The sequence below is a fragment of the Hippocampus bargibanti genome, linkage group LG05 (genome assembly GCF_051943395.1).
Source record: "Hippocampus bargibanti isolate YZ-2025 linkage group LG05, ASM5194339v1, whole genome shotgun sequence".
NCBI classification, from domain to species: Eukaryota; Metazoa; Chordata; class Actinopteri; order Syngnathiformes; family Syngnathidae; genus Hippocampus; species Hippocampus bargibanti.
The window spans coordinates 987,447-1,011,223 of record NC_142738.1 but is presented as its reverse complement, the minus strand read 5'-3'; the positions used below and the strand labels follow the sequence as shown (position 1 = coordinate 1,011,223).

The following is a 23,777-nucleotide window of genomic DNA, read 5'->3' as shown; positions in this document are numbered from 1 at the left end:
ATAGATAGATAGATAGATAGATAGATAGATAGATAGATAGATAGCAAATAGAGAGCTGGCTAGCTCGATAGCTAATTGATAGATAGCTAGCCAGCTAGATATCAAATAGAGAGCAAGCGAGGATGGACTGACTGAAAATAGCTGGGACAACCCGAAAATCATAAGATGAATGCAAGTCACTCTAGGCCAGTAACGTCATGTCATGTCAACCGGACTTTGTGACACAGTTAGCAAAAATATTTCCGTTGACGTGACGCAGCGACAAAGAAATACTGTGCTGGTCGAGAAGTTCCCACAATGGGACATTCTCCAAAGTCCAAATAAGGCACGCAGACCACCTCGCGGTGGACTTACTAGCGCACGCCGATGATCTCATTGGGCATAACTACGTTGTAAAACCAACAAGTGTGAACAGAAGCATTGTGGCTCAGTCTCTGGACTGTTTAACGTTGACTAAGCGAGACACAAAGTGGGTTTGTGTGCGCCGCCGAAGCGCTCAAAACCGCCGAGGTCCCATTTGGGTGGGTCGCGTTTGAAATCATCGGGTTTCTCCTTTTCTCACTGAACGCTAGCATAAGGAGCTCACTGACACCAGGCCGTTTCAATGCAGGCAACCTTCTGAAATCGTTCGCAGTCAAAAATGGTAACATCAAAACTGTCGCTAATCCTCATGGGCGCCGTTTGTCTTGACAAAGCCTCAATGAGCAAATCTGGCACACGTAGCAATGGTCGACTTAGCATACTGGTACTGGGACGCTAAGTCAGACAAACGCACACCTCTGTGTTTTTCGATGATCTCCTCGACTGTAATTTTGTATTGTGTCCTCGTCGGCTTAACGCTAGCCTGTGGTGGGGTCTTTTTCGGTCCCATAATAGCAAAAGTATCCTCAATAACAAACCATGTCTGCATTTAAAGAAAGTCGGGTGACGAAAACTAGCCCGCGAGCCACCGCGGCGCTGTTCGACTGTGTGGTTTGGTGTTCATCCGCCAAAAACTAGTCCGCCAGCCACCGTGGTGCCGTGTGGTTTGGTTCTTCAGCCGAAAACTAGTTTGTCAGCCAAGAATATATCCTCGCAAATTTAATGTTCGTGCAGCGAAGGGTTCGTGAGCTAAAGCGTTCGTAAGCTGAGGTAACATTGTCTGTCTGGAATTTGTTCGTGGGTGAATTGCTAACGAACGTGACACTGACATGGTGTCACGTCTTGGCGTTATGTCCATACTTGGTGTGTGTAGGGTTATCTGAACAAACAAAGAAAAGGTCTGCATTTGTTTTTCCGAAACATAAAAACCTCAGATTTCCTTCAAAATAAGCAAGAGGATGATGATGAAAGTTCATTGCTCTTTGTTTTAACAAAACCAGATAGGGAAGTAGATCCTGATTTGATCCTGTCAGAAATTCAAGCGCAGATAACCTTGAACAACAGCCAAAAGGATCAGGTGTTATTTTTGTTGCTCGCAATCTGATTTCAAGTCGAAGTCACGCCACGTGAATAACGCTTTCAAACCAAACTATCCGTGCAATGTTCGACATCGTTTGCTTTGTCATAGATGCCTCGATTTTCAGATGAACAATAACACCATTTCTGTTGTACATTTAGCCAAGTTCTTCGATGAAAAGGTTTCTTCAGCCGTCATCTGTACTTCTTTGAAGGTGTCGGACGAATCGCTTCTCATCCAAGAAACAAAAAGGTCAATAAAACAACTTTATTATACAGTACAGTTTATTTCTTTAATTGCAATACAATAGCACATTTATTATACATAAAGTATATTTTGTGTAGTTTTAAGGCTTATTTAGGAGAAAATTATGTTTTATGGGGACCTGGGAACGGATTATTCTCATTTTAATGGTTTCTTATGGGAAATAAATGTTTGCAAGGTGAACTTTTCACCTTACACACATTTTCTGGGAACCAATTAAGTTCGTAAGCTGAGGTATCAGTGTACACCCGCAAATGCAGGATTTGATGAGAATCTTTCAAGACACAACAGTGTGACTACTTTTTACCGTGTAGCATCCTACTCTAAAGGAGCTACGTTAACTTCTGATTAGCCATTAACCTCTTCTGAGGACATACATCCTTGATATGCTTCCACTGGTCTGCAAATTCTCACGTGGGCTCTGAGGGCCCTCGGCAATTGCAGGAAGTCAATTATTTCCTGTTGCCCGGCCAAGATTTCGCTGGGTCAAGCCAAAGACAACCATTTGCGCAACCTGGGTTTCCCCTGAACTTTTACAAGATCTATGGATAAGTGGCCAAGGGGGGCTTTCCACAGGCCACGTGACGGCTCCCGATACAGAAGCTCGTGGGGGACTCACTGAAGATACTAATAATAATCATAATACATTTGATTTCTAAGCGCCTTTCAAAGCTCTCAAGGTCACTTTTCAGTCACAGGATCAGTTTTTCTGCAGGTGAGCAGCGGCAGCCACACGCGCCAGAGTTCACTCACCACGGAAGTTACTCAAATAGATAGAAAACTAGCTAGCTATATAGCTAATAGATCTACAGATAGATAGCTTGCTAGCCAGCTAGAAAGCTAGCCAACCAGACAGCTAGATAGCTGCAAACAAGTCATGGCCGCATTTGTTCTTTGAGTTTTCTGATCCCTTAACAGGCAAACCCTCCCGCGGTTAGCGGAGCAAAGCTAAGCGAGGACAGTCCGTTTCATTTGCTGTCAACACGAACGGCAGCAAAAAAAGCCTCCGTCGTCACGCCCACGCTTGGGAGATTTGAGTAAGAGGCATCTGGTTGTGCTTCCAAGGCTGCTGAGAGCCGACTCAGCAAATGAGCCAGAGTCTCTTCATCGTGCATTGTTGCAACGATACGAGCTCAAGCAGCCTTGGAAAATGAACGTTGTTGCCTTCCCCCAAGTCAATATCTCAGGCAATTCTTTTTTTAAAACGGCACCACGTGTTGAAGCGCCGTTGACGGTTGAGTCAATGCATTAAAAAGAAACCCGAAGTTGAGATAATTGCTGGCCATTACAAACTTCAGTTTCATTTAGCGTCTACGTTTGCGGACTACTCTAGCTTACCGCCGTTTCATTTTTGTCTTTGTTGATCTTCATTTTTCAGATAGTCATACCTCAGTTTGTCTTCCAAACATTTAGTTCCCATAAGAAACCATTAAAATGAGAATAAACCGTTCCTTGGTCCCCCTAAAACATAATTTTTCTACGAAATAAGCCTTAAAACCTACACAAAATATATCTTATTTGATGTATAATAAATGTGCTATTGTATTGTAATTAAAGAAATAAACTATACTTTATAATAAAGTCATTTTATTTATCTTTGTGATGGTAGTTGTCAATGGATGACGAACTTCCAGGTTGAGTGAAGTTCCCGTGCTTTCTCGGTGATAATACTCTCACTCACACTGTCCCCTGCTAGCTGCTTTTCATTAATCCAAATCTAACAAACATATCTAACAAAAGTTTTTCAACCTTTTCTATTGCCTGAGACAATTGCCTAGACAACACAGAAACACCCTTAATAGCTTAGTTGTTCTTAAGGATGGTAGCAATGGTCAACTTAGCGTACTGGTACTGGGATGCTAAGTCACATACACGCACACCTCGTTCGTGTTTTTCGATGATCTTCTTCTGCTCAACTGTAATTTTCTTCTGTGTCCTCTTCGGCTTCGGCATAATAGCAAAAATATCCTCGATAGCAAACCACGTCTGCACTGAATTAAGGGAATGCATTCTCCTTTGACGTGGCTCCGCTTTTGGAGCTTAGGATCAAATGTAACTTTTGTATTTTTTCTTCACAGAATCCTACTTTGGGGACAGCTTCTGCAGTATCCAAACCGTCCAAGATGTCTCTCGATTCCACGTGACACTACAGATGAAGACGAGTCGGAGAAGTGGCCTCCTTCTCCTGGCTGCCGGAATGGAGGATTACCTGTTTATCGAGCTCATCAACGGGAAAATACAGGTGAGCAGAGCACTTTGTAGCAGACGCAAAGCTAACTGGACTTTTGGGAGATGGAAACCAAAAGGAACCAGGACCACGGTCACTGTGCCGATTGTCACGCAGCTAATGCGGAGTTCCCTTGTCAGAGGGAAGGTTGCCTCTGAAACAGAATCCGTTAAAAGAACTGAGCCACTTGGAAAATACTGTGTTGTCTTAGGAGAATACCGGAAAGGTCCAAATATTGGCTGTGGAACTCACAAAGACCGTAAGCATTTTACAATGGTAGTTTGGTAAACTTGTCCGACAGTCAGTGGATCACGTCCAACACAGGCAAAAGGCTATACAGTGATACCTTGGCTTACGAACTCAATTGGTTCCCAGACAGAGTGTGTAAGGCGAAATGTGAGTATCCCAAAAATTAATTTCCCATAGGAAATCATTCAAATGAGAATAATCCGTTCCCAGGTCTACATAAAACAATTTTCTACTTGACTGTATAAGAAGTGGTTTTATTTATCTTTGTGATGGTCGTTGATGGCTTGATGGAATGGAGTTTCTCTGCGATCATTTTACCTAGTTCCTCAATTGTCTTCTGTTTAGCTGGGTTGATAGCTTTTTGCATCAAGTGTACAAATGGCCTCTGCAGGTTATTTGTGGCGCCTGATTGATGTGATATTATAACCTTGCAGTATACACTCTGCCTTTGAACTATCAATAAAGTTGAAACGAGTCCAAATATCACTGTTTTCTATCAATTTTCTCACTCGCTCTCTGTTGTCTGCCTGTCTCTTTAATGTTTAACCCCCACAACCCTCACTGCTGCGTTCTCGACCAATCACATGGCTTTAACCGAAGACTGGGGCCGGGGAATAGAGGACAAATAAAAGTCAGCTGCCATTTCCTTGTTAGGAGAACGGGCTCGTTCGCGAACGACACATCACTCATTGTGGCGCTCCGTGTGTATCCCGAAAAATAGTTCGTATGGCAAGGCAAAATTTTCACAAATTTAACGTTCGTAAACCGAAAAGTTCATAAGCCAAGGGGTTCGTAAACCGAGGTATTACTGTACAAGAATTAATTATAATGCCTTTTTTGTCCTATGTCCGCAGGCGCGCATGAACATGGGTGCGGGCGAGGTGATCCTGTCATCATCGCAAGGCCTTCAGCTGAACAACCTTCTGGACCACAAAGTTTCCCTCACGCTGCAGGATGCCAAGCTCACCATGACAATCGATGAGCTCTTCTCCACCTACGTCCCGGTTGGCGATGACGGGGAGGAACTGAACATTGACCAGGGCATTTGGCTGGGAGGAACCGGAGAACTTGAGACTGACTACCTTAGCAACGCCATTCCGCCATTCCGCGGCTGCATGACCAACGTCAAATTCGAGTCCCATGAATTTGATATTCTCGGCACACTTTTCAAACAATGCCACGACACTAAGGAATCCTGCAGCGGTGAGTTTGAAGCAGGTGATGGAGAGGCGACCAGTTTCAGCACTCCAGATTCTTTTGTCTCTTTTCCTACCTGGAGTGGAGCTAGCGGGACACCGAGAGTTTTGGAATTCCTCATGAAAACTACCATCGAGGATGCCCTTCTGGCCTTTCACCCCGGGAGAGAGATGGACTTTATCGCTATCGGCGTTGTGAGAGGCTACCTAAAAGGCGTGCTGGACTATGGCAAGGGTATGGAGGTTCTGGAGAACAAGGAAGTGCAGCTGGATGATGATCAGTGGCATAGAATTAGGGTGCAGGTTAGTCAGGATGCCTTTGACATCAACATCGACAGCCAGATCGTCTCCCTTCCTCTGGACCCGACCCAAAAATTAGACTTGGTGGGCAATTTATATTTGGGAGGGATTCAAGCTAAAATGAAGGATGTCTTTCGCGCCAGTGAGTCATTAAATCGCGCAGAAGAAGAGATGACTGCAGAGTCCTTCATCGGATGCTTGGGTGAGATCAAAGTCAATCAGAAGGAACGGAGCTTACAGGATGCGCTGGTGACCAAAGATGTTCACGTCAAATGCGAAGGAGAGGACTACGACTATTCCAGTTATTACGACGTCGACACGACCACCACACCCTCGCCGCCCCGTACTCAGTACGTCGATATTGAAACGACAGAACCGCATTGCTACCCGACGGAGGACATGCCAACGCCCTTCAAAAACGTGACCAAACTCCTCGATGTAACACCATTGCTTGTGCCGGAGGGCGGGGAGGTTTTTCTGGACCTTGAAAACCTGCGTCCGACCTTTGATCTTAACGCCGCAGACATGCGTCAGTCCCAGATCATCTTTTCTCTCAAGACCGACCCTTGGTATGGTCTGCTTGATATGAACATCAATACGAAACGCACGCAAAAATTCACTCTTCTGGACGTTGTCAACCAGAAAATTAAGTACATGCATGACGGACACGAAAGACATGCGGATCGGATTCATCTGGAGGTGGTTGCGAGCAGCACTGGCTACCTTCCGGAATGTCTTAAAAAACCCCAAAGTTATGTGCTACCAGTTGAAATCATTCCCGTCCGTGACATTCCACAACTGACTGGCGGAGAAATCACCATTACCGAGAACGGCAGGACTCGCTTGAGCCCCAGTCTTCTCAACATCCAAAATCCAGACAGTCGCTGCGACAATTTGTTGCTAACCGTGACATCTGAGGTCCTCCCTGAAAGTGGTTATTTCGAGAAAAGTCAAGAACCGGAACAAAAAATCACAGCGTTTACCTGCAAGGACCTCAAGGAAGGGAATATCTATTACGTGCACAAAGGGGGCGATGGAAACGCCGTTACGCTGGAAGTATCGGACGGTCAATCTGTCAGTCACTCTGCAACTTTCAAGTTAGCTTTTACACAGCCGCATATGACCGTTGTGACCAACACTGGACTGCTCTTGGCTCAAGGCAGCAACGCTTCTGTCAGCATTCACAATTTAGCAGTCGTGACGCATCCTCGCAACGGAGATGTCGTTTATAACGTCACGCGACCGCTCAGATACGGCCAACTCAGGATTTTGACCAGTGACAGGATGTTAAAGGAAATCACAGAATTCCACCAGTCCGATCTAGATCAAAATTATCTCAGGTATTTCAGCACAGATTCCAGTGACCAAGAAGACGTTGTCGTTGAACGGATTCAGTTTGACACACATCTGGGAACGTTCTCCCTCAAGAATAATACATTCCTCGTGAAGATCATGCCTTCGCCGGTAAAGGTCTCCGCCCTGGTGCCGATGGAGATGCAGGCTAGTGAAGAGCTCATCATCGGACCAAACGAACTTCAAGCTGAAGTGAAAGGGAGAAACCCCGACCCGGAAAGTGTTCAGTACATTCTTGTCAAGCCACCAACCCTGGGTATTCTGCAGATACTGGACACAGAGATGAATGAAGGAGATACCTTCACCCAGAGAGACATTATGGACAATTACATCAGCTACAGAGTTCTAGGGCGAAGAGCTGTCGACACGACGGATCAATTCCAGTTCAAAGTCTTTGCCGAGGATCAGTACTCTCCTTTATACACATTTCCGATCACCATCCTTGCCGATTCCGATGCCCCCGTTCTGACCAACGAGGTCCTCACCATCCTACAAGGCAGTGAGCAGGTTCTAAACAAAAAATACCTGTGGGTGGAATCAACCGGTTCCTCAGATTTTATGTACCAGGTCAATCAAGAACCAAAGAATGGGCGACTCATTAGGGACTCCCCTGCAAGTCAGCCTCGATTTGAGGGGGCCATTCGAGTGTTTAGTAACGAAGATCTCCAACTGGACAGACTTATATACCAGCACGATGGTTCCGCTACAGATAGTGATGAATTCCACTTCACAGTATTCGATCAGGGAGCAGACAGGTTTGGCATTCAGGAAACGATCCGTGACGTTTTCAGGATAACCATCCAGAGCAAGAACGAACACGCTCCGCTACAAGTTGTAGATAAAGTTTTCCATGTTGTCCGTCATGGACAGCGACTGCTAACAACTGACGATATCCAGTTCAAGGATGATGACTTAGGTTTCAACGATTCGCAAATCGTCTACGCTCGTGAGGGTATCCTCTCGGGCAATATTGTCGCCGCCCAGAACCCTTCACAATCCCTTTTCCGTTTCACCCAAGCAGACCTACGAGGTAAAAGGGTTCTCTTTATTCACCAAGGAGCGGATCAAGAACGCTTCCCACTAAAAGTGTCTGACGGATTTCACAAGACAACTGCTTTGCTCCAGATTCAAGCCGGTGAACCCTACCTGAGAGTGGCGAACAATACCATGATTGTCATTAACCACGGAAACACAGAGACCCTGAACACGACGTTGCTAAGCGCCGAGACCAACATAGACATCAGGGATGACAGCGAAATTATGTTTCGGGTGACGTCGCCACCCAGTGACGGTAGAATTATTGTCAGTGGGATTGAGGCGCAAGAATTCACCCAGGAGGACCTGAAAAAGGGGGTGGTTTCCTATGAGCATAATTATGAGAGCCTGAGGTCCAAGGATACCTTCAGCTTCACGGTCCAAGCGAGAGACAACTCGGAGGACGGCGTATTCAGAATTAAAATTTTCAAAGAGGGGTACTTGACGGAGCCTGAAGTGATTACGAATGCGGTCGTCATTTCCTACGAGGGCGAGCACACAGTCATCAACTCTAATTTTGTCAAGGTAATTCGTATTTCGCATCAAGTTGAGTTTTGTTCGCATCATTTCAATTGAAAAATAATAATAATAATAATAATACATTTCATTTCTAAACGCCTTTCAAAACTCTCAAGGTCACTTTACAGTCACAGGATAAAGTTTTTCTGTGGGTGAGCAGCGGCAGCATTCACTCGCATAGTATATAGATAGCAAATAGATAGCTAGTTAGGTAGCCAGCTAGATAGCTAGTTAGGAAATCGATATTAAATACATATGTAGCAAGGTAGCCAGCTAGATAGCAAGATTAGATAGTTAACAGATAACTAATAAATAGCTATCGAGATAGATAGCTAATATATAGCAGTTTACAAGATAGTTTATTTACAGATAGTTTGTTTACAGCGCCTGTATTAAAGGACAACCGACACCATTTTTTTTGATTCCTAACTGACATCATAAAAATGTTTTATAGCATCTAAAATAGCCAAAACTGATATTTTAGTCAAATGCAAAACACCAATAAAAGTGACTTAAAGTATCCCAAAACTGCCACAAAATGAGCTCGGAACTGGGCAAATTCAGAAAATCCCGCCCCCTTGTTCGTGACATCACTATTGGAGAAGAAGATGCTTTCTTGTTACTCATCCAGTTATGAATATAATTCAAATAGTCCTGAAGAGGCAGGCATAAATGTTTGCAATCGATTAAAGAAGTCAATCCGTATCAATTTGAGCCATCTGGACTCCAATGTAGCGTCCAGAAAATGCACAAGATGGCACACAAGCTCCGTTGGAAATGGGCTGATTTGTCCGCTGGGAATTTGTGTCAACTTACTCCTTAATGCGTGTTACCGCAATTGGCTGTGACACACAACGACTCACCATTGCGTTATTTATGTTGTTTTCCTTCTAATTCCGCGATCAACACGGTGTTTTACTAATGTATCACTTTAATGTGCATATACTCTCAATAGCTTGGCAGAGGGCTGCAGAATTGAGACATCTGTCATGAATGGCTACGTCTCCTGCCGGCAGTAAAAGACAATCTTTCCGGGTTCGAGTCTTTAACCACAGTGTCCGATTGAATATCTCTGACAAGTGTTAATGAAATTGAAAGGGCCCCTACCCGCACCCTAGCACCTTCATAATTACTGACAGAAACAAACACCCAGTTCCCATTTGAGCGCGATTTCCCATGATGGACCAAAAACTGAATTTCTCCCCCCTGAATTCAGAATCCCTGTGGTCGGTTTAACGAATTTGCTATTTGCTTAGGTGGAGCAAGGGGACATTCTGCCCACTGAAATGGTGTTCACCATCAAAGACCCGCCCCGCCTGGGCCATGTGGTCAAGCTGACGAACAGCACGGACGGCACCGACTCGCCGCTCCTGGACTATATTCACTCCTTCACGCAAGAGGACATTGACCACGGACGGATCCTCTACGTTTCTGCGTCTATCTTGGTCAGTTTTCCAATCGCTCTCATCTGCTGGATTTATTTGTTGTTTTTAAACATAACATACTTGACGTCTGTGTAAGCTCTCAGTCATACAGGAGTGGTCCATCGATGAAAAGGTTTCTTCAGCCGTCATCTATACTTCTTTGTAGGTGTCGGACGTTTCGCTCCTTATCCAAGATGATTTGTCAGCAAACTAAAGACTTTTGCTGGTAGTTTCGGCCCTATATATATCCCTACTGTCCAGACACAAACTAGGAGTTATCAGAACCCTCCAACATAGGGCTAAACTAATAGCATTCCTAACATTCCTACTTATTTCAAACCGATAAAAACTTTAACATAGGCTTAGTTATGCTGATGAGGTGATACCAGATCAAATGGGGCAATCAGGCCAGGCGTAGACCCCATACTCAGGCAGGACAATAGAAGTACTCAGGCAGGACAATAGAAGTAAACAGTGTAGCTGCAGGGAGTAGTCCTCTGCTCTCCGCCAACCTGAGAGCAGCGACCAATCATAGCAGAGTCTGGCACCGCCACGTCTCGACAGTAGTGATATATACATATAGGGCCAAAACTACCAGTATAAGATTTTAGTTCGCTGATAAGGCCTCTTGGATAAGAACGAAAGGAAGAAGTACAGATGACGGCTAAAGAAACCTTCTCATCGATAACATACTTGAGTTTTCCCGTCTTTACAGGGCGATGACGTGTTTACCGTGGACGTCAGCAACGGTTTTACCACGGTGGAGGACCTACGCATCGCCGTGAATATCGTCCCTCGAATCATCCCAGTCCTGGCCGTCAATTTTACAGTGAAGGAAGGATTCAGCAGGGTCATCAACGACGACGTGATCAATATCTCGCATCCCTTCTACAACTCCTTCAACATCGAATTTGTCGTGGATGACCCGCCCAAGCACGGGGAGATCCGTTTCCAAGATGGCGATGAGCTGTCTTATTTCACTTGGGAAGAGGTAAGCCATGATAGTTACATGAACGACATTTAAGTAAGCGTGACTACGGCGGTATCTCCACGAACGAACTTCGATTTCATACGAAATTTTCTAAACGCCTCAACAGGATATTGCCTCTCGTTCAGTGGTTCTTAAACTGGGTTTGAATTTCCTGAACACAACGTACTTATAGCTACTCTGTCATTGGCTACTACCGAGCATCATCCTGGACTCCCATTGGCTAAGACGGACTTCTGTCGAGAGATCGGTCTGTGTCTATGCAGCATCCTCGTTATGAAGACTTTGGACCATGAGGCCTTCCGATAGTTTTACGTCAATGTGAATCACCCAGAAAAAAGGATATTTTCGAAGGCTTATTAATAGCAAACGTCCTTGAATTGGTTCTTTACAAAACGCCAAGTTGTTACAGTCTTCATAATTCTCATTTATTGTGCAATCAGCGAATTGGTTCAGTCCATTTTGATGCATTTTAAGGTACAGGTACATCCGACTTACGACCGAGTTCCGTTCCGACCAAATGGTCGTAAGTCAAAATGGTCTTAAGTCGAAATCCATTCAAAATGTTGAATAGAGACTGAGAGGCTAAATGACTCGCAAACTCTCGCAAAAATTATTGCACGCGTTGCCGGCCTGTTAGCGCGCTGCAGTGCCAGGCGTGGAATTTAAATTTTTAAAATGGTGGGTGTGGTCGTAAGTACGGGCGGTCGTAAAATGGTGTCAGTTGTCCTTTAATTGGTCCATAGACGAAAAATATGAGTTTGGAATAAGTCGGGAATGGAAAGCTGTCAAGGTTTTGTTTTGCCAGACTGCGCCAAATGTGTCAAATGCCTCCCGGGGCGATCCTTTCTGTCGTCGTCAGATAAGACTCGGACACATCTACTACGTGCACGACAACAGCGAGAGCACCCAAGACAACTTCACCATCTCCGCCTCGGCGTATGACATCAACCGGCGAAGCCTCCCCGTCACCGTCGGCGTGATCGTCAGGCTTGTCAACGACGAGCCGCCCAAACTGAAGCACAACACCGGCCTGGAGGTAATTGGACATTTACCAGCTACGAAACGAACGGGCCGGCTGTCGCAAGTCAAAATTTCCTGAGCGCAAAGTACTTGTAGCTGCTTTGCTATTGGCTACGAGCGAGTATCATCCGAGCATCCTATTGGCTAGATGAAACTTGTACCATGTGTGTCCTCGTCATTCACTTCTCGGTGAATGACTTTCCGATAGTTTTACGATCATGTGAATTACCCAGAAAAAGTGATCGCCAGTCAGCTAGCTAGCGAGCTCGTCGGGATTAGCCATCTAGCTGAATAGAAAGAGAAATAGCTAGCTATCTAGTCAGGATTAGTCATCTATCTGATTAGAAAGAGAGCTAACAAGCTATCTAATCAGGATGTGCTATCTAGTTGAATAGAAAGAGAGCTAGCTAGAAAACTAGTCAGGATTAGCCATCTAGCTGAAAATAAAGAGAGCTATCTAGTTAGCTGGTCAGGTTTAGTCAGCTATCTGAATAGAAAGAGAGCGGTCTAGCTAGCTAGCTAGTCGGGATTAGCCATCTATCTGATTAGAAAGAGAGCTAGCGAGTCGGGATTAGCCATCTATCTGATTAGAAAGAGTGCTAGATAGCTAGCTAGTCGGGATTAGGCATCTCATTGATTATAAAGAGAGCTAGCTAGCTAGCTAGTCGGGATTAGCCATTTAGCTGAATAGAAAGAGAGCTAGCTAGCTAGTCAGGATTATCCATCGAGCTGATTACAAAGAGAGATAGGTAGCCATGTAGTCGGCATTAGCCATCTATCTGATTAGAAAGCTAGCTAGCTAGCTAACAGAAAGCTACATAGCGAGCTACTAGATAGATAGCTAACTATATAACTAATATGTTTACTGACTCAAATAGCTAGCTGGCTAGCTTTATTGCTAATAGCTAGCTCTGTAGCTAGCTAGATAGCTAATAGATAAAGACAACGCGAGTCCGTCAAGTGGCGCGTTTTGACTTTGGTCTAAAATTGGAAGACTCCCGTCGTGGTTTGGATTGTTGGAAAAAGTCAGACGTAATCATCCGCCGCAACTGGAAAGCAAGTGTGTCATTCGGCCTTTTCCGGCCCTCCTCCTGCGGCTACTGGTTACCCCGGCAACCCATATTTTAAGAAAAACCGCCAAAGCGTCCACCGTTTAATGAAGAGGCGCGGCGGCCACGTGTAATACGATCGCACGGCGAGTGGCGCTGCGGTTGATTTAAAGCAGGAAGTGCGTGCGCGGTGACCTCCCAGGCCCCGTGATGATGGAACATGGGGTTCAGCTCAGGCGCTACCCCCTAACTCAGCGTTGATCCCTTTTTTTGGCGATCTGACGGATTCTGTGAAAGTTTGCAGCAGGAGGTGGGCAACCAAAAGCAAGTAAAGTGATACTTTGGCTTACAAACTTAATTGGTTCCCAGACAGAGTGTGTAAGGCGAAAAGTGTGTATCCCAAAAAATAATTTCTCATAGGAAACCGTTAAAATGAGGATAATCCGTTCCCAATTCCCCATAAAACATAATTTTCTACTTTCTAATTTTCTTTTCTAAGCCTTAAAACTATACAAAATATATTATCATTAATAATTTTATATTATATATATATATATAATGTTTCTCGTTGTATTGGGAAATTTCAAGAACCAGCATGGAGGGAAACGTGTGTAATACGTCATCATAAATTGCATAGCTTGTAAAATCCCATGAAAAACGATTATGTACTTCACAAAAATGCAATGATATACGACTGCGAGTACAGAGTGCGCTCGGTTCACTGGAAACAATCGCGGTGGAATATAGCGACCTGTAGCGTACCTACACATTGACCACAAGAAGACAATTCACAAAATTCAAAATTGTCAATCTCGAACTATAAACAGATAATTGTCGCATTTATATGGCGTCATCAAAAAAAACAATGTGCATATCAAGTTGTTTTTTAACTGTCAACTCACCACTTCGTCGTTTCTATCGTGGGGCACCAGCATATTACGTTAAGAAAACATTTTTTTAAATTCCCCAAGTACACTTAAAACCAAAAATTCACAATTACACATTGACCACAAGAAACTATTTCACAAATTTGTCAATCCGAACTAAGGTACAAACAGATTAAGCGTTGCACTTAAATGACGTCATTAACAACATCGTGCATTTATTTTTTTTTTTTTTAAACTGCCACTTCGTTGTCTCTATCGTGGGGCACCAGCATATTACGTTAAGAAAATGTTTTTTTTTTATTCTAAAAATAGAATTAGAACCAAAAATTCACAATGACACATTGACCACAAGAAGACAATTCACAAAATGGTCAATCCCGAACTATAAACAGATAAGCGCGCATTTAAAGATTTATTTTTAAAAACTGCCAACTCACCACTTTGTCGTTTCTATGGCGGCCTCAGTCGCAGGGTGACATTTATGTCAACTTGGTCAGGTTATCCATCACTGACTTGTTCCGCTTGTCACATCGTGTGCGGCAGCCCAAAAATCAAGATTTAAGATAAGATTGTTTAAAAAACAAAAACCTTGCAGCCTCAAACGTCAAATAGGGAGCACTCGAGTGACGTTGTTTTCCACTATTTGAACGTGTTTGCGGCATTAAAATGGATGCAATGTCATCCATATTGTGTCAGCTTTATTGGTTTTATGTCGCACATTTCATTTACCTTGAAAAAGTATCGATCGGAGTCATTTGTAAAAGCACCTGGTCGTGCTTCTCATTAACCACAAACGGGTTGACGTCACTTCTGGGGCGTTGCGATGTCGCCATCTGCTGCCACATTTTGTAACTGCAGCGTGTCGTCATCAAGCGGCGACTGCCTGCTTGTGTGCGTTACATTTGAAAATAAATATATTTATTAAAATCGATTTTTTAAATACATTTATTTATTCCTTATTCCCCACCACCTTATGTAAATGAGAAAAATGAATATTTTTTTCCATGATATATTTTTACTTTTTAATGAATCCAATTGTGTTGTAAAAAAATACATATAATAATAATAATATAATACTTATAATTTCATATTTTTTTCATCAACAAGCGATGGAGAATAAGGAATATACAACATTAAAAAAAATCATATAAAAAAATATACAAAATATATTAAAACTATATGCATAATATATATGTATATATTTTTTAATAACAGTTTGATTCATTAAAAAGTTAAAATTATATCATGGAAAAAATATTCAGCATTTTTCTCATTTACATTTTGCATGAAGAACCCCACAAATATATTGTAGACAAAAACATTCAGCATTTATATTTAGCACAAAGAAACCCAATACACGTGTTTTTAAAATGCATGTATAGTATAAAAATAAAAATAAAAATAAAAAAATTAATTAAAAAAATTAAAATATTTAATTTTTTTTTTTTTTTTAAATGAAATATAGGTAAAAATATACATGTATAGAATCACGATGATTGATGGTGAATTTGAGGTGTAGTAAAGACTTTGGGTACTTTCAAAGGAGAGCTATTTGGGGTTGACCCTCATCTTCTCCCCTGGACACCCGTCAGGTGCTCGCCGGCGAGGAAGCCGACATCACGTCCAGCATGCTGAAAAGCCAAGACGCCGATACCCCCGCCGACAACGTCTATTACAACGTGGAGTCGCCCACCAACGGGATGGTGGCCTTCAAAGACTTCCCCGAGGAGCCCGCCGTCAACTTCACTCAGGCTCAAATTGACAACGGGGAAATCATCTTCATCCACCAGGGTGACCAATCGCACACAGATGAGCTTGATCGCTTCTATGCGCTTGTGTGCGTGATGCTAACTCAACGCCCTTTTTTGCGTCTTCAGGTGAGGAATCCGGCGGTTTCAACTTCACCGTGTCAGACGGCGAACACACGTCTCCCCTTTACAGATTTGTGGTGACGGCTAGGCCGCTCATCATCACCATGGAAACGCAAGAGGAGCTTATGGTGTTTCCAGGTGAGACGTCCACATCCTGCTCAGCACGAAAAAAAATGGCGTCCGCTTGAAAAGAAAAGTGAATTTTAGTCATGAGGAACATTAGCGTTAGCATTAGCGTTAGCATTCGCATTACAATTAGCATGAGCGTATTTGACATTAAAGCTGCGACCCGACCCCAGATAAGCGGCAGAAGATGGATGGATGATGAAGATCATTTTCAAAAAAAGACATTTGAAAATCACCATTTTAGAATTGTTTTTAAACATTTAGAAAATCGCCATTTTAGAAATTAAAAAAAAAAAATTGAAAAATCGCCATTTTAGAAATTTGTTTAAACATTTAGAAAAGCGCCCTTTTCGATGTTAAAAAAAATAGAAAATCGCCATTTTAGAACATTTTCCAAATAAAAATGGAAATCGCCATTTTAGGAATTTTTGAAAAAAAAAAAGTGAAAAACACCATTTTAGAATTTGTCCAAAAACTTAAAATATCTCCATTTTAGGAATTTTTGAAAACATTTAGAAAATCACCATTTTAGATTTTTTTCAAAAAAAATAGAAAATCACCATTTTAGAAACATTTCCCACTAAAAATTTGAAATTAACCTTTATAGATTTTTTTTAATTTAGAAAATCGCAAATTTAGAACATTTTCAAAAAAAAATTAGAAAATCGCCATTTTAGGAATTTGGGGGAAAAAATGAAAATGGCCATTTTAGAACTTGTCGCAAAAATTAGAAAATCTCCATTTTAGGATTTTTTTTTTTAATTAGAAAATCATTTTAGAAATTTTAAAAAAAAAAATTAAAACTCGCCATTTTAGAAATTTTTCAAAACATGTAGAAAATTGCCATTCTCGATTTTTTTTTTGAAAATCACCATTTCAGAAAATGTTCCCCCCAAAAAAATTGAAAATCACCATTTTAAAATTTTTGAAAACAAAATTTGAAAATCGCCATTTTCGAACATTTTCAAAAAATTTGAAAATCGCCATTCTAGAACATTTTCCAAAAAAAATTGAAAATTGCCATTTTAGGAATTTTTGGAAAAAAATTTAAATCGCCATGTGAGAATTTTTTTTTAATTTAGAAAATCTCCATTTTAGAATTTGAAAAAAAAATCCAAAACAAATCGGCAATTTAGAAAATGTTCAAAACATTTAGAAAATCGCCATTTTAGAATTTTTTTCTAAAAAAATATGCATGTGTGTGTGTGTGTGTGTGTGTGTGTGTGTGTGTGTGTGTGTGTGTGTGTGTGTGTGTGTGTGTGTGTGTGTGTGTGTGTGTGTGTGTGTGTGTGTGTGTGTGTGTGTGCGTGTGTGTGTGTGTGTGTGTGTATGCCCGCAGGAAGCAGGCAGCCTATCACGGCTGCCAATCTGGGTGCGGTGACTAACGAGGACGGAAACGAGATCAGCTACTCGCTCCTCCACCCTCCCCGTTTAGGAAGACTCATTCTGGCCAACGACAAGAACCGAATGGAGGAAATCAGACAATTCTCACAAACTCAGGTGACCAAGTTTTTTTCGAGTTTCGGGCAAAAAAAAAGACACCGACGGGTTAAGAATTATAACGTGGCGGCCGGATGGCGATGTACTATGTGAAGGTCACTCGTTAATGAAGGTTTTGCAAAACATCAACTAAGCGACAGTCCAAAACTCCCATTTTGACACCTTGCCATTGGGTAACACTTACCGTGTATAAGGCGCTAGCTAATAGATAACTAATAAATAACTAGCTCGCTAGCTAGTTAGATAGCTAATAGATAATAGATAGCTAGCTAGAAAGCCAGTTAGATAGATAGCTAGATAGCTAAATAGCCAGCTAAATATCTAGCTGGGTAGCCAGCTAAAGAACTAGCTCGATAGCCAGATAGCCAGCTAGATAGCTCACAACGCAAGGAAAAAAATATATTGTGAATTAAGTTTTAAAGTATGATTAGCGCATGTATGCGGAAATAAAAGAAGCCAGATAGCTAATAGATAGCAAATAGATAGCAAGCTAGGTAGCCAGTTAGCTAGCTAGACATAGATGTTGTATCACTACCACTACTCCCATTAACCGCTGGAAAGAGAACGGTGTCCCGCAGGGAAAAAAACAGAAGTGAGGTGGCCATTTTTTGGTTATTTTAGCCATTTTCTGGGCGTCTTTTGAGTACACACCCCACTGGAGTTGTCCAAAGACAAGGTCAGGACCGTCCAGGTGAAGGGATGTTGTTAGCTCGTCAAGAAAAGTCCATTTTTTTGGTCCTTTGTGAGGTAAAGACAAGTCATCCACAATGTTTTAAAACATGGCACGGTTTGTTGTCATGCACATTTTTTAATCCAATTTTTGTTCTGGTGATTCGTCTCTGCGAGCCTCAGTCGTACAGGAATGGTCCATCGATGAAAAGGTTTCTTCAGCCGTCGTCTGTACTTCTTTGAAGGTGTCGGATGTTTCGTTTCTTATCCAAGAAGCTTCGTCAGTTTGCTGGCAAAGCTTCTTGGATAAGAAGTGAAACGTCTGACACCTTCAAAGAAGTACAGAAGACGGCCAAAGAAACCTTTTCATCGATGTTCTGGTGATTATGAGCTCAACACCTTGGCACGATTTCCAAAAAAGGAAAGGAGTCGGATGGATAAAAGGCTCCACTCCGAAATAAAAACGTTTCCGCTTACAAACTGCTGAGAAGAAACGTCGCAATTTGATTACAGTAAAGTCTCGTTATATCGATATCGGATATATCGATAGTCCCGGTTATATCGATATTTTTCGGACTCCCTTGAATATCGATATAACGAGACTTTACTGTATTTGAGTTTTTCGGTAGGTTTGCGTGTGTGTGTGTGTGTGTGTGTGTGTGTGTGTGTGTGTGTGTGTGTGTGTGTGTGTGTGTGTGTGTGTGTGTGTGTGTGTGTGTGTGTGTGTGTGTGTGCACTCGTATGGTTTCACTTAAAGTGTGTTTAAGAGAGACGGGCGAGTTGAGTGTAGGACATGGAGACTTCAGAAAATAAACACCAGCCGCCGCATTCCGAGGCACATTTTAGAGATACGGGGGCGCCGATTTCACTGTGGTTTCTATTCGACCTCAAGGAGGAAGAAGACTCTGGTCCAAAAAGTCAGCTGTGCTCTTCAGAATAACAAAAGAATGAACTCTGCTTGCAGATACACCTTTCAGAAAATAATTTAACAACCATCCAACTGTCCGTCCTGAAATCATGATTCTGTTTCTCCTCAGCTGGAATCTGGAGCGGTCTTCTATGAGCACCAGATGCCCGAAAAGCCCTTCTGGGTGGTGCGGGACTCCTTGGAACTCATTCTGTCCTCCCAGCCTGCCCCGGAGGTCCATCACGTGCTTCCCATCATCGTCTCCTACTATGCGACGCATAGCAACATTTCCTCGCAGATGTGGAGGAACAAAGGTGAATGTCTAGTTTTTCTGTTGTTATCCACATCCAAAAACCAGAGACCAAGACCAGAGACTTTGCCCTTTGTAGACGTCAACGTTAATGAATGACAATTGACCAGAGATTTGGAAACATTGTCCCATGGCACATTGGTACAGGTAACATCTGACTTACGGTCGAGTTCCGTTCTGACCAAACGGTCATAAGTCAAAACGGTCGTAAGTCGAAATCCATTCAAAATGTTGAATAGAGACTCGGAGGCTAAATGACTCGCAAACTCCACCTCCAACAATCTGTTGGGATAGTGTCAGAGATGTTCAATCGGACACTGTGGACAAAGACTCGAACCCAGAAAGATTGTCTTCTTACTGCCGGCAGGACACGTAGCCATTCATGACAGACGTCTGAATTCTGCAGCCCTCTGCCAAGCTATTGAGAGTATTTTCAAATTAAAGTGATACGTTAGTAAAATATAGTTTTCTTGATGAGAATACCACACCTCTTGAGTTCTGAGCACGAACAGCTGTAAGCAATAAAACATTGTCCGTGAACTGATACATTTGTAAACTGGCTAATGAGCTCTTCCTGTGAAGGAGTTTCAAGTCCTAAATTCTGTCCAAGGCCAGATCTCCTAGATGAAGATGACAGTATAACAAGTTGTGTCTGTTGACCTCAGATTGACCCCAGGTTGTCTGTGCTTCAATTGTGTATTCGAGTCACACTAAGCATATAACAGCATGAAACTTTTAAATATGATAACTTCTTTTTCCCCATCAGATAGTTTCTAATTCACCCATAATCCTAATGAGGACAAGCGCTCTCGGGTGGTTGAGTCCTCTGGACACCATTTCAGGTCATAGTCTGGATTTGGTTTTGTTCCAAGTGCCTCACGATGAGCCTGAATAGAATAAGTAGTCCAGAAAATGACTGGATAGATATGGACAAAGATGTCTCTGCGTGTCACAAACACAGCTTTAGCGAAGGTTGTTTCATTCAGACTGTCCGCCAAAATTGCTCATAAGTGCAGATGAAACAACGACATAATCGCCCTTCATAATGTGGTCATTGTTTCCCCCGCAGGTCTGGAAATCGTACAAGGCCAGAGAAAAACGATCAATGACTCCATCTTTGACGCTTCCAACCTCCAAACCAGCGTTCCTGAGCCGGAGAATTCAGATGTGGTCTTTGAGATCAAACGTTTCCCTAACCACGGACGTATCACCCTTAGGGGTCAGGACCTTCCACGGGATTCCCCTTACTTCACACAGGGAGATGTGACCCGAAAGGAGTTGGAATACCTCCATGATGATTCAGCAGCCTCTTTTGACAGTTTTTCCTTCAGGGCTCGTCTGAGGTCTCGGGTTGATGGCGTGACATCCGACTCTGTCGTCCTGGAGGAGATTTTTAACATCTCCATCAAGCGACGGGGATCTGAGGCCCCTGAACTCGTGACCATTGACCAACTACTGGAGGTTCTACAAGGATCAATGGTCCTTGTGACCCAGAAGCATCTGAACACCCATGATGAAGACAGCCCGCCAGATGAAGTCCATTTCAAGGTCACCAAAGCCCCAAGAAACGGGCACCTGATTGATGCCCACACCATGGACATTCTCTCTGGGTTCACCCAAGAGATGATCAATAACGGGGACGTGGGCTTTCACAGCGACGGCAGCCTTGCAGATGGCTTCGTGGAATTCATCGTGTCGGACGGGGAACATCACACGGAGCCGCAAACGCTTCACATCGGAGTCCTAGCTCGCACCCTCTTTCTGGACAAAGCCCCGCAGATCCAAGTGAAGCAGGGAGATGACGAAACGCTGGTGACCGAGGAAATGCTGAAAGCGACCACCGGTGGCCCTGTGGAGGAAGACGTCCTCTACAAGATCACAAATGTTCCCAAGTATGCGGCGGTGATGGTAGACCGGCAGCCCACTTCAGCTTTCACCCAGAAACAGATCAAGGAGGGAAGAGTCAGCGTGCGCTTTGTCAAGTCCACCTCACCCCGCGACAGCGTTGCGTTTGTTGCTCGAAGTCGGGCAGCGAACGTGTCCTCCGTCCTCAACATCACGGTCCAGCCCTTGGCCAAGATTGCTCAAGATCCTCTACTGCCCCAAGACTCACTTGTTCAACTCGACAGGAAGCTTTTGGACGCAACACCCCTGGAGAACAAAACCAGGACCTCGCCTACATTCACGGTCATCCAGCAGCCACGGGGCGCTCGCTTCGTCAGGTCTGGCGGTCCCGGCGCAGGTCAGCCCGTGGAGCAGTTCAGCCAGCGGGACCTGGATGAAGGTCGCGTAGCTCTGGAAATCCCCAAAAGCTCCTCCGGGTCCCAAGATGGGGTCACTCAGGATGAGGCCCGCTTCTTACTCAAGGCTCATGGGGTCCCCCCAGCAGAGTGTGTGCTTTCCTTTCAAACGGGTCCTTACAATGCCTCTGGGGTCTACCCTGCCACTCTGCTGAGGGTCCCTTCGGAGGTCCCAGCAAAGGATCGGAAAGACAAGCCCGATGTGAGTGTGTATCCACTTGCAACCACCGAAAACCCATATTGGAAAGTCAACCAAGACCAACCCAGCGGGGACGCTCACACCACCGCAGCCCCGTCCGACAGCGGTTCTCACAGGAACCCCGTGGTTTCTCGACGCGGCAACATCTGGTCTATTCTCATCCCCATCCTTGTCATCCTCATCCTCCTACTCCTGGCAGCCCTCTTGGCATACTACCTGATACGCAAAAACAAGACAGGCAAGCACAACGTCCAGACGGCTGCGGCGGCCAAGCCGAAAAACGGCGAGGTGGCCGGCACGGAAACCTTTCGGAAAACCGACCCTGCAAACAACATCCCCATGTCGAACATGGATTCCAAAGATGCTGATCCGGAGCTGGTGCAGGACTGTCGGACAACGACTCCGGTCTTGAAAAAGAACCAGTACTGGGTTTGAGACTTTGACTTCCTTCCTCTAACCGCCAGAGGTGGATCCTCCGAGTCTTCTCAGTATTCAAGACTTCTTGCCACAGCAGTTTGATGGATTTTTGGTTTTGGCGCAAATGGTCGCATACTTCTCTCGACTCAACTGTGGACTGATTCTCAGGCAACAAAACACTGAATGGTTGTTTGGTAAAGCGAGAGGCAGTTTCTTATCTTCAAATGCCATGTATATTTATTCTAGCATTCCTCTGTCAATAGGGCACAAGTGACATAAACATGATAGTGTTTCCAAGAAGAAAAATGTATGCTAAGCGTGCTCGACCATCTTAATAGATGAGACCCGCATTTCTAGCTTACGGTTTGCATCGTCGATCAGCTTTCAGCTCATGAGCGGAGCTATTAGGTGGACATCCGATCAATGATGACATCAACACACTTAAACCCAGATCTGGACAGCGACGGTTTTGCGTATTTTTGACTTTATACATCAGGGGTGTCAAACTCATTTCACATCGTGGCCCACGTATGGCCTCGGAAGTTGGCCAGACCATTACAAGTATACCATACATGCTATAAATAACCAAAATACCAACACTTGTTGAAAACACACCAAGTACAAAGGTTTCCCACGCATCTCTGTCAAAAAAAATATGACCTGGTCCATTTTTCATTGAAAATTCTACTTTTCTCCGTTTGCATAATGACATTTTGGCTAATGAGGGTGTTGAAACCGCGATTGAAAAAGCACCACTCTATCCCCTAGTGGACAATCCTTGAATTGCACCTCATTTAAAAAATGAATTCCATGCCGTTCGTGCATTTTTTCCACTTTTAAATTATCCGGCAGGCCTGATAAAAGCTCCTTGGGGGCCGGCCCGCGGGCCGTATGTTTGACACCGCTGTTATACACCATCACAATGAGTTTTAAGGAAGAACAGTCAACTTCCTCCATTTTCGAGCTTCCTGACCAGCAGTCCCGAACCGGTTTCATGTCTAACATTTTCAAGACTTTACAGCAAAATAATCAGAGATGACCTGCTTGAAAACCGGTGGTATTTTCTAAAAAAAATAATAATAATAAACACGAATCATAACAGGAAGTCTTATCTAGCCGCGACACTCTCCAGTCCCTACGGTCATGTTTACAAGTGCCTACCAAATAAATACGACTCACCATTGCAACATATGATGCAAAGTAGGCTCGGTTCGTTTGAGACAAGTCCATATTTGAAGTAGGACTCCTGATAATGTCTATTTAATGTCGTCTTTTTTCTTTAAAAGTCTCCTGGTTGGGCCTTCTCAGCCTTCCCCAATAAAACTTTCCAAAGACGTTTGTTTTTAACTCATTTTGCTAGCTTCCTGAGTTCGTTTTAGCAGTATCCTTAGTGTGCCTTGACCTGCGTCAAGCCTAACATATTATACACGGATGTAACAAAGATTCCGGTATTCTTTCAAAATAAAATACGTTTCAGTTTACGCAATGAATAAAACGGAAGTAATGCAAGTTATTTATTCTTTATG

The 23,777-nt window shown here is 43.5% G+C and overlaps 1 protein-coding gene across 1 annotated transcript in view; it reads left to right on the top strand.

The window, feature by feature from the left end:
• The window catches only part of cspg4 (chondroitin sulfate proteoglycan 4), a 52,796-nt gene extending 29,211 nt beyond the window's left edge, over positions 1-23,585 (top strand). Inside the window, exons 2-11 of the mRNA XM_088996187.1 lie at positions 3,781-3,944; positions 5,033-8,587; positions 9,838-10,026; positions 10,721-10,996; positions 11,856-12,032; positions 15,545-15,743; positions 15,830-15,961; positions 17,289-17,449; positions 19,156-19,339; positions 20,405-23,585. Coding sequence (XP_088852313.1) covers positions 3,781-3,944; positions 5,033-8,587; positions 9,838-10,026; positions 10,721-10,996; positions 11,856-12,032; positions 15,545-15,743; positions 15,830-15,961; positions 17,289-17,449; positions 19,156-19,339; positions 20,405-22,269 — 6,902 coding nt within the window. The 3' untranslated portion in view covers positions 22,270-23,585. The remainder of the gene's footprint in view (positions 1-3,780; positions 3,945-5,032; positions 8,588-9,837; positions 10,027-10,720; positions 10,997-11,855; positions 12,033-15,544; positions 15,744-15,829; positions 15,962-17,288; positions 17,450-19,155; positions 19,340-20,404) is intronic.
• The last annotated feature ends 192 nt before the right edge of the window (positions 23,586-23,777 follow it).